Source organism: Perognathus longimembris, chromosome 2, assembly GCF_023159225.1.
Source record: "Perognathus longimembris pacificus isolate PPM17 chromosome 2, ASM2315922v1, whole genome shotgun sequence".
Taxonomy (NCBI): Eukaryota; Metazoa; Chordata; class Mammalia; order Rodentia; family Heteromyidae; genus Perognathus; species Perognathus longimembris.
The window spans coordinates 24,174,824-24,186,576 of NC_063162.1; the positions used below are offsets into that span (position 1 = coordinate 24,174,824).

Genomic DNA, 11,753 nt, shown 5'->3' on the forward strand with positions numbered 1-11,753 from the left:
GCCTGCCTCGGATACACGAGGCCCTAGGTTCGATTCCCCAGCACCACATATACAGAAAACGGCCAGAAGCGGCGCTGTGGCTCAAGCGGCAGAGTGCTAGCCTTGAGCAGGAAGAAGCCAGGGACAGTGCTCAGGCCCTGAGTCCAAGGCCCAGGACTGGCAAAAAAAAAAAAAAAAAAAAAGCAGAAGTAAGCACATGGTTAGAGATTTGAGTTGAATCCTGTGGCTCAGAAGTTCCTATACAGGGCTGCCAAGTGGAAATGTGTAAGTCCAGAAGAAGGATCCAGGCTAGAGATGGGCTTTGGGAAGCGTGAACTTGCAGGTAAGAATCAGGTGTGGGTGTGGGTCACAACACCCAGGGAGGAAAAGGCAGAGCGAAAAGAGAATCCAAGGGCAAAGCATGGGGACGCTTCCATACCTGGGAGGCAGGTGCAGGTACATGCTTCCCGCCCAACAGGAAACCAAGGCAGAAATGGAGGTCAACTTGGGAAGAGAGCAGTCATGGGGGGGAAAGGAGGGGAGGTTTTCAGCAGGCAACCATGAACAGCACCAGCCTCACAGAGCAGTCATGCCTGATAAGGACCCAAAAATATATCTGTCCGCAAGGACCACATAGAAGAACAACAAAACCCCATCCCTTGCTTATCTAGTTCTTTAAGCTTATAAAGCACCGTCGTATTTTTAGCTCGTCTCATTCACATTGCAGCTTATCTAACATTCTCACAGATGCTAAAGCTGCGAGGCCAGGAGGTTAAAGGATTTGCTAAAGCCCTAAAGCAAGCCAGAGTTCAAGATGGCAGCCCAATATCTTGATGATGCTTTCTGGATCCTAACCCCATCTAGAATTCTAACCAACCAGTGAAGACACCTGAATGGAACCTGATACAGGATAGCTGCTCGTTACTGACAAGCTTTCAAAAGGGTTACTATCACACATTGTTTTGTACTTTCTAGAATCAAAAGATGTCAGCGCTCTGGGACCATCTGAATCTAAAACCCATTACCTAATTCCTTACACCTAGCTCTGTATATAAGAGAGACAATTGAAGGCTGGCAAGCAGAGGAATTATATAAATTTGAGTACGTCCTGGAAAGGTTAATTGGTATTAGTGAACTTTATATTTGACTATGCTTATGTCTGGTTGTTGGATTCTTACATCACCTGAAACAAAATAATGAAAACACACTGTGGAGACACAACCTGTCGGGGATTATTTTACAAGGGATCCCTTCCTTACTTCCCTTCAACCCCCTCCCCGCCCCAGGAAGCAGACTGTCTTCACCAGGGAGGCAGCAAAAGCTTCTGGACATTTGAAAGCCAAAGCTCCTTGCATATTAGATGAGGTCAATTCTCAGATCCTAGTTCTCCCATCACTCCCAGTACCATCCAGAGTCAGGCCAGGCTATGCATCTAGGAGTTTCTGGCTTGTTCATTCATTCCTCAGTCATTTTAACAAGAGGGAAATGTTCCCTCCAGCCCATCAGATCTGGATCCAGCCCAAGCTTATCCATGTGGGACCAAGCCTGGAGCGCTTCTCTGCCTAGCTCTCCTTTGGGAACCATTTACAACACACTTATCTCTGGGAATTCACCACTCTGCTGTGTATGGGTCTGATTTTCCTTCCCCTCCCTGCACCCCCCCCCTTTTATGGTACAGAAGGTGCAGCAAACAAAAGCCTCCATTTCCTTCTATGACATTTTTCTCTCCTTACAGTTCTGAGGTTAGGCAAAACCCAAAGACAGTCATCACCAGGCAGGCCTAATTTTCTCAGGTGACTTTACAACCTTATTTCCAGCTGGTTGCTTGATTTGGGCCCTTTCTACTAGCTCATAAGACTGGCCTTCCTCCCAGGAGCATGGCCAGCATGAATAGCTGGGAAGTCTGGAGTCAGTACCAGAGGCAATGGTGGAGGACATTTCCTCCCCATCTAGACTTAGATATGCTGTTTCTCTTTTCTCTCTTAGCGTGCTATGGATGTGATCTCCCTTCTCTGGCTGAAAACATCTCATTCCACAAAAAAAGATTGGAAACAAGTAGAGGAGGTGGATTGTGATGGCAAATACTGACTCTATCACCCTCTTTGTTATGTTGTGAAAGTGGAAAAACACCTGTTAAATATTAAATACAAAACTCATTCTGAGATTTGAAAACACAGAGTTGTTAGATATATCTCCATCCCCCTTCAGAATAACCTTAGACAAGTTACATGATGCCAAGTCTCGAATCTGTCAAATCCCTTTGGGAAAGATGCAAAAGGAGGAGTGAAAGGGAGGTTTCTGAAACCCAAAGCCTGTGCTTCATAGGGAAAACTCTGTCAAGACAGTAAAGTCTGCTTGAGCTGCAAGTATGGCTTCAGAGCATCATGAAAAATTCCCCGCTTCCAAAGTCCTTTCACTGGCCTACACTATGCAGCTGTGGAAATCGAGTCCCTAGATTGAATCCTGGCTTCTAGACCTTAGGCAAATCACTTAGCTGCTCAAAGTAGAGTGGGGATAGTGGTAGTCTGTCAGGATGTGGGGTGAATTCTGACAGTGACACAGGTAAATCAGCATCAGGGAAGAACCGGTGGCAATAAATGCTGATTGAACCAGGCTCTCATTCCTAGCTACTCTGGAAGCTGAGGTCTGAGGAGCAGGGTTCAAAGCTAGCCAGGGCAGAAAATTCCTTAAGATTCTTTTCTCCCGGGGGCTGGGGATATGGCCTAGTGGCAAGAGAGCTTGCCTCCCATACATGAAGCCCTAGGTTCGATTCCCCAGCACCACGTATACAGAAAATGGCCAGAAAGGGTGCTGTGGCTCAAGGGGCAGAGTGCTAGCCTTGAGCAAAAAGAAGCCAGGGACAGTGATCAGGCCCTGAGTCCAAGGCCCAGGACTGGCAAAAAAAAAAAAAGATTCTTTTCTCCAATTAGTTATCAAAAAGCCAGAAATGGATGTGTGTTTCAAGTTGGTAGAAGTGTAGCCTTGAGCAAAAAAGCCAAGAGATAGCATGAGGTCCTGAGTTCAAGTCCCAAACCATCATGCAGAGAGAAAGAGGGAGAGAGACAGACAGAGAGAGAGAGAGAGAGAGAGAGAGAGAGAGGCAGACAGGTGATAGATGATTGAATACTGGTTGGATATGGGACAGACAGACAGGTGCAGAGAGAGAGAGAGAGGGGCAGACAGGTGATAGATGATTGAATACTGGTTGGATACTGGACAGACAGACAGGTAGGTGGGTAGGTAGAAAGAAAGAAAGAAAGATTTACTGGTTGGATACTGGTCAGACATACAGGTGGGTGGGTGGGTAGGTAGGTAGAAAGATAGATAGATAGATAGATAAATAGATAGATAGATAGATAGATAGATAGATAGATAGATAGATAGATTATTGAATACTTGTTGGATACTTGCCATATAGACTAGACTGAGCAGCGAGGCAAGCTGGGGCTGACCAGACTTTTGTTGTCATGTTGCCTGGATAAAATAATAATGAGTCCTATACTGGCTATTTTTTTCTTCTCCCCCTTATAGGTCAGTGCAGCTGAATGGCCAGCCCTTAGTGATGGTGGATGATGGGACCCTCCCAGAACTGAAGCCCCGCCCCCTGCGGGCTGGCCGCACACTGGTCATCCCTCCAGTCACCATGGGTTTTTATGTGGTCAAGAATGTCAATGCTCTGGCCTGCCGCTACCGATAAACCACCTGCCATTCACAAGCGCCTAGTGGGCCTGCTGGACTGCCTTCTACTCTTCCACCCTCATAGTACCCTGACTTTTCAGACATCTTAGTAAACAGCCTCTGTGGCAACCACACTGCTGGAGTCAACATAGACTCGCCCTCCAGAGAGGCTAAATGTCATAGTGTGAGCTTAGCCTAGGTTAGATCCCTAAGGAAAATGTAGACACCACCGTGCCTATATAAGGATAAAGGTATGTGTCTAGAGCTATACGCATCCATTTACATGCACAGACCACACACAAATGCTTCCCCCAAAACTCACATGATCCTGGTCACATAAGGTTGTGTATAACTCCACACGCCAAGCCTTAGCCTGCTGCTGCCCTCAGCAGAAGAGGAGGAAGGAAAACCCAGGAGGAACTGCAAGAACCTAATCCAATTCTAACTCCCTCTCCTTCGTCTTGTTTCCTGCTGCTGCCCTGGGTTTCCTGACACCTCTCTTCTCATAGGGGAGCAAATGGGTGAGTCAGCTGTGGCCTGCTGCGTGAGCTGTTTATGTAATTTCCTGGCTGATGTATGTATGAGTGTGTGCATCTGGGTTTCTGACAGTGGCATCCATCACTGGCAAATCCTCTGGGAAGCGGGTACTTCAAAAGTAGAATTACAATCATACTCCACATTTTGTAAGAAGGCTCTATTCCTCTGTGAATCCAGAATCCCCGAGGCTTGGAGTCAGGTAACAGTATTCATTTGAATGGAGAATAATGTATTAGGCACCACAAAAAGCAATCAGAATCCTTCATGTTGCCAGGAAGGAAAGAGTTGTAGTACAAAGAGAAAGCACATGGAAGCATCAAGTGCAAACACACACACACACACACACACACACACACACACACACACGACCTGCACACCCACACTGAGAGAATATTAAGGGCCTGAAAAAATAAGCTTTTAGTTTGTTAGCCTAACCAAAAGTCATTGAGAAGAGGTGCACCAAAGACCATCACTGTAAAACACACAGAATCTAGCCATTCCGCTTCTTCCCACATAGCTAAGTCTCTCTGTGGCATTTCCTGAGCAGAAATCCAATGGCAGCATTAAAGATAACCAGGTCCTTCCGGCAGCAGACCAGCCTACTTTAACACAGAGCACAGCTCTCAGTGAGCCCAACTGGGGAAGGACCGAGAAATTGGAGACAGCTCTGATGGCAAAACTGCAGAACGGTAGATGGAAAGCATCTGAGTTGGGCTGGTGTAATCACCTTACATTAAGTGTGATTTAAGGCTCCTGAGGAAGTCCGTGGTGTGAGTCCAGAAGTGTGTGGGTCTTTGCAAACAAGCACAGCTGCAGTGCCATTCTTTTTCAGTGACTCCAAACGTCCTCAGGATAGATGGCATGAATCATGCTTTTTAACAATGGAGGAGATAATTACCTATGGTGGGATTCTGTTAAGCAATGACACAACTTGGTGAAAGAACAGGACTGAGGTGGGAGCAGCAGAGAGGGGGAGGCCCACGACACCTGAGGAGTGAGGACCCAAGTCCACAGGGTGAGAGAATATTAGACAAGCCAGACAGCAAAGAAGTCACAGTTGGGAGAACCAGGAATTTGAAAGAGGGAAGTCAATTCACTGATGTTGTGTATAAGGAAGATGACCAACTCAGGTTTTGGCATGCTTCTTATTAGGCACAAGAGGAGCAGCACACAGTAGGTATACTACTAAGAGCAGGAGCTGAGGACTAAGACCAGGCTGGAGCCAATCAGTGGCTGTGCTCCGTATGGAAGCATCTGGAGAGAGAGGAGCAGTCCCCCAAGACAGCACTCCTACTAGCAAGGCTGCCCAGGTGGGCTCCCTTCTCAAGAATGAGGTACCTCCTACCCAAGCTTCAGCTTTGAGAGGACAGGGAAGTAAAACACTACCACTAGAGGCAGGAAGATGGAGGCAAAGAAGAGACTGAGAGGTAGACCACCATGAGCACAGGAAAGAGAAATGAGACAAAATTATTTCCACAAATTTTGTACAGACATCAAAGTCTAGTCTCTATATCCAAGCAGGTGCAGCTGCACAGCCCTGATCACAGCAAGGTAATCAGGGGTTCCCTAGTGGCCAGGCCCTGGACAGGCTTGCTTTGCATGCATAGCAGCCCCATGATGAAGTTACTACTACCACCTCCTTTTCTCCTATGCGCTACAAAGGGGATCCTTCTCTTGCCCAGGGAAATGGGTTACTGCCCTTTATCCACCAAGCTCAGTGGCCACCTAAGTCCCATACTCCCTCTTTCACTTGGGAGCCTCCATTCACTCAGTACGGCCAAGACTTCCAGAGCTCCATCCAAACACACTTTCTGTACATAAGAGTTTGAGTCTTCACCAAACCTTGCAGAATGTCTTTCTCCGTGTATTCAATGCTGCACCCAAGAGGCTTACATTTTGTTTACTTTTTAGTTAATCAAAAGGACAGCAGGAAGCACTGATATATTTGTCTTTGGAGTCTTGCAGTTCTAACTTCACAACCATCTCATGGAAGAACTGTTTCCATCGCTCAAAGAATGCCATCATACTCCACAGTGATTTTAGCACATCTGTCCTGATGCTCTTTGGCATGCAGGGGGAAGGGGGAGGTTACTAAAGCAACAGCAATTCCTTTTTATGGGGCTTCACCTGTCACAGGCACCCCAAAAGACCGCATGTAGCAAACAGAGCATGACAAGCTACAGCAGGGGAGCTCTTGGTGCCAGCCTGGGAAGTGCATAGAGCTCATCCAGGTCAGTTTTCCCTCCTTGTGCAAGCAAGCCACGGCTGGAATCATCTGAGTCTTAAGCACTGCTTTATTTTAAACCCAAGAATGAGCTTGCAGAAATGCTTATTGAGAGACTAATAATGCATAATGAGAAGTCTGTGCCTTTTTGGGGAGATAGTTTTCTGCTCCTCTTGCCTCTAGGAATGATTTTCTTTCTCATTTCTTATCACAAAGGCTCAGAATAAATTCTCATTGTTATTTAGAGAGAAAGTCTCCATTCTTCTAGTGCCCTGACAAAAGCTGCCCCTAGAGACTATTAACATTATCTTTGGCTCAACAAAAGCTGGATAAAAAATACCACAATCAGACAACTGGGAGACCAAGGCCTTGGACTGCCAGCCTCTCCTGGGTTTGGGGGCTGCCTACAGACAGATGAGCCCCAAGCCCTGTACACTGGAGCAGGACAGAGGTAGCCAACTGGTTCTACTTACTCTCATCACTAGGGTTCCTGAATGATCATTTTGTCTGGAATAGAGAAGGCTGTAGGTTTCACCTTGGGAGTTCATGGAACCTGTCTTTCTTTCTGAAAACTTAAGGTCAATGCTGGACCAATAGGAGCAAAAGCAAACCAGCTAGATTCCTATAAAACAGAGGCTATAAGGAGGAGACTGTCATGTTTTAAAATACCAATGGAGCAACCAACAATAACAGCAACACATATGTTCTGAGAAGTCAAGGGAAAGTAGAGCAGAAACAATCATCTGACATGATTTCCTCCATTTCTGTCTCTGCAGACTTAGCTCCACTGGCCCAGTCTGGCCACTGCAATGGCTCTTTTCCCACTAACTTACTCTCTAGCTCCACAGCCTCTGCTCTGTCCCCATCAGGGAGCCCAGGGAAGTCTGCTGTGTTGAGATAGAGCAAAGTTTCCATGGTAGAATTGTTTGTGATCTTTTGCTTATGATGATGTACCACCATTGAAGGGAGAGAAACTTTGCAGAGAGACAGTGTTAACACAAGCAAGTTTATCAGAAGGTCCAAACATCTAGAGCATGTAGAATCCTTCTTGTGAGTTCCTCTAACAATGACACAGATGCTCTTGGACCTGCCTTTATTTATGGAACACCTTCTCATCAGACACCTTAGGTAACCCTCAAGACCATCCAGGTGGTCCAGTGAATCTAGATCCCATTACAGAGGGGGAAGACTAGAGGAAGAACCCATCCATAATCTTCCAGGCAGAGTGGTGGGACTAGAGTTTGGACTCAGCTCAGTTAAGTCCCAGAGCCTTCTCTGATGGCACGCCATTGTCTCGCTTCTGAATGACAACTGCCAACCTTTCCTCATCTCTATGTTGCCCAGCTTTCTTAATGTCCTATGTGAGACCCACAGAAAACCTTCCTATGATCTCTAATTAGGAAGAACCCAAGTAGCAGCTCTAAGGACTAGGAAATAGGGCTGTAGCCAGTCTAGTAGTGGCCCTGTATTTCTGTAGGCATCCTACAGGTGTGGGACCCTTCCCACCCTGTGGTGATGATTCTTGGTATTTGTGGGTCCTGAGAGCTAAGTGGTAATGTGGCTACTACCTGTAGACCCCATTCACTCTCCTCTTCTGCTGCCATGGGAGGGTTAGAAGTCTCTCTACCTTCTCAGGCCAAACAACAAATCTATCAGCCATCATCCTAGGGGTAATGTTTGCACACACCACTCTAGAACAAGAAAGCAAAAGTATAACAGACCCACCGCATGGGTACTGCTTCCTTCCAAACACAGTCATGAGTGCTGGAAACCAAGAGGAGCAGATAGAATTCCACATGACTAGCTCATGCATCAGCCCACCATTTTCATGAGCCTGTAGAGGAAAGGGTGGCCCTTGAGGAAGCCCACATTAGGCACTATTATTAAGCCCATGTCTTCTTATTATTCTTCAGGAAAATGTCCTAGGAGTCCTTTTCAAGTTGTAAATGTTATACAATAAATTATATTTTTGGAAGAAGAAGAAGAAACCTTTTGTTTTACTCCTCTGGAAGTTGGCAAAAATGAGGGCAGGAACACCTCTGAGGAAACATTTTGTCTCTGTTCAGGGGATTTTTTTTAAAAAACAAGTGTTAATATTTCCTTCCAGAAAACAGTTTACAGTATGGTTTATATGAGTCTGGTGATTGCAGGGAGTTTGGGTCCGTGGGGTAGTCTATATTTTGAGGTAATGTTTTTGTAAGTAATAAAATGTGACTACTCTTAATGTTCTGTTGTCAGAGTGTTTTGTGGGGCAACTTTCACATACTCTATAGTTTGACCTTAAAACTGACTGCTGGGCATCTTTGACTTCAGGATGCTTTTTCCTCCTCTCCTGCCTGACCAGCTCTAATTTGACTATTCTAAGGAGAAATGAAATGTAATTCAAGCTGGTGTCTTTGATTGTGTTGGTTAAAGGTAACAATGTGCAAGGCAACAGGTGAACTCCAAAATCTCAATTCATGTGAAGTTCAGTTGGTAGCAGTGGGAAAGAGACCAGTGGCTCTATCCCATGTAGTTCTTTCCCTAAATAACTACATCTAGGTTGATGTAGACTCTGTCATCTTTGTCCTTCCCTCCAAGGCTGCTATGGGCATTACTGAGTGATACAGAGGGGTGTGGGGTATCTGAGTAAGGGGCCTAACCTGGAACTGGTAATAAAACCTTTCCATTCAGTTCCATTGGCCAGAAATTAGTCACATGGTCTCACCTAGATACTGAAATCCTTTATAACAACTATATTTCATGGAAAAGGAGCACAGACTTTGATGGATGCTGGGAGGCTGGAAAATGAGTCTGGTGTGGGGTCCCTCCATAGCTGAAAGAGTAATTACTACAGAGCTTGTATGTAGTGCACCCAAATCCACAGGACCTCACACACTCCTAAAGTTCTGAAAGGAGCTGTTGTCTGTCTATCCGCTACTTAAGTCCTGACTTTCCCCTACCTATTTGACTGATTTAGATCAGAAAACAATGGCTGTGTCCTTGCATTGCTACTCAAGTAAGGTGGGTGCATAGAATACTCAATGCGGCACAACAGGTTAAAACTATAATTTTAAACCTCAGAGTACAAACTGGCTCATAGGCACTGAAGTGTCGGGGTCTCTCTGGGACCCCTCTCTCCACTTCTCCAGGGGAGATGCTTGAATTCTAAACTATGAAAGAAGACTCGGCTTTGTTCCTCTGCCAGCAGAAGGCAAAGCGTGTTCTAATGGATTGTGCTAAGTTGAGGAGAAATGCCAAGGCTCCCCTCCCCGGTCCCCTTACGTGTGGAATGGTGGCAGAGAGAGAGACATCGGGGAGGCAATTCGATGGTCCAAGCGCCTCAGCCGCGCAGAGGGCGGGCAGAAGAATTTATTACGATGACAAAGGCAGAAGGGGAAGGACTTGGAGTGACTGACTGATTGGCTGACTGGGCTGCCCATCAGGTGATGTCATGAAACTTCCTCTGTGGGCTGGGATTACAGCCCCCCAAGAGCTGGGTCTCTGTAGAAGTCCCCGCCATGATGGCACGAATGTGTTTGCCCCCCAGGGGTGGGGGCTTCTCTTCCTGTTACAGGCGGAAGGGGAGGAGACAGGCTAAAGCCAGCTGTGGCCTCTTAAAGGCACAGCTGTTCCCAACACTGAAGAATCTGAAGTTGCAAATCCAGACCAAATGAACAGACATACCCAGTGAGCATGGCAGTGCTATCCCATTGATTCTGTCCACTTGTTCAGAGGAAAAACCACTCCATTCTCTGGGCCCTTAGTGTCCTAATCTGTAAAAAGAAGACTGATTCAATGGACTCTAAAGTTACCCGAGCCTGCTTATGGCCCGATTTTATTATGTCAGGTGGTCCCTGAGCTGCTGCTGTGTTTCTATTTCCTCCTCCAGTGGATTTATGTATTAGATGCAAAATAAGTCTCTGTTAAAAATGAAAGTAAAAGAAAATGTAATCCCTGTGTGGTGGCTCATGCTTGTAACCCTAGACACGCAGGAGGCAAAAACTGTGGTTCTAGACCAACCTAAGCAAAAAGTTAGGGAGAACCCCACTTTGACCAAGCTAGATACAATGGTCTATACTTGTCAATCCTATCTATTATTGACACAGGAAGGCACATAGAAGGAACCAGGTCCAAGCCAGCATGGGCATAAACAGAAGGGCCTATCTGAAAAATAATCAATCAGAAAGGGCTGGGGTGTGTCTCAAGTAGTAGACTCTGGCTTGGCTAGCAAACATGAGGCCCTGAGTCAAAATCCTAGCACCATTTTTAAGAAAACACCACACATGAACAAACAAAAAAACTCAGAAAAGATAAAGCTGCACACTGGCAAAAGGAGGAGGAGGAAAAGGTGGAGGAGGACAGAAAGAAAGATCTGATAAAGGAACTTGTATTTAAATATACAAAGAAATTGTAAATGGTACATCCATGTTGGAAAATGGCTCTAAATTTAAACACAGACATACCACAAAGGCCAACAACTTCATCCACTAGTGAAATAAAACATCAAACCACCTTACACTTATTAGAATGGTTTTGTTTAAAAATAAAAGAACTGAAAATGACAGGTGTTAATAAGGATGTGGAGAAACATGAACCTTTGTACAGTGTGGTGCACACGCTGAGGGTATGGAGTTTCTTCAAAAAACCAAACAGAATTACCATGATAAGCAGGATCTCAGAGAGCTGTTGCCACACCCATGTGCACAATAAGAACAGACAAAACGTGATATACATATAATAGAATCTTATTCTGATTTTTAAAAGGCAATTTTGACAAATGACACAACAGGAATGAACCTTGTGGATCTGATACTTAGTTTAATAAAAATACTCACAAAAAGACAAATACTGTATAAGTCCATTACTATGAGGTACTTAGTCAACACCATAAAGACAGAAAGTATCAGAGTGGTTGCCAGGGGCTGGAGAGGGGAGGAAATGGGAATTGTTTAATGGATGCAGGCTTTCAATTTTACAAGCGGAAAAGGATGGACGTAGATGGTAGTGATGGCATACATTATGAATTTATTTAATACCATTTAACTGTATACTTAAAAATAAGATGAGGCTGGGGATATGGCCTACTGGCAAGAAAGCCTGCCTAATATACATGAAGCCCTGGGTTCAATTCCCCAGCACCACATATACAGAAAATGGCCAGAAGTGGCGCTGTGGCTCAAGCGGCAGAGTGCTACTCTTGAGCAAAAAGAAGCCAGGGACAGTGCTGGGCCCTGAGTCCAAGGCCCAGGAATGGCCAAAAAACAAAACAAAAATAAGATGAAATTTTTGTTCTGTGAACCCAGCTAGCACACACACACACAAAATGGAACTTAGGTTGACACAAAAATCTGTA

At 45.4% G+C, this 11,753-nt stretch overlaps 1 protein-coding gene across 2 annotated transcripts in view; it reads left to right on the forward strand.

The window, feature by feature from the left end:
* The window catches only part of Hpse2 (heparanase 2 (inactive)), a 436,035-nt gene extending 432,257 nt beyond the window's left edge, over positions 1–3,778 (forward strand). For both annotated transcript variants that reach the window (XM_048338506.1, XM_048338507.1), the window contains one exon: positions 3,511–3,778. In XM_048338506.1, coding sequence (XP_048194463.1) covers positions 3,511–3,676 — 166 coding nt within the window. In that variant the 3' untranslated portion in view covers positions 3,677–3,778. The remainder of the gene's footprint in view (positions 1–3,510) is intronic.
* Positions 3,779–11,753: the final 7,975 nt, after the last annotated feature.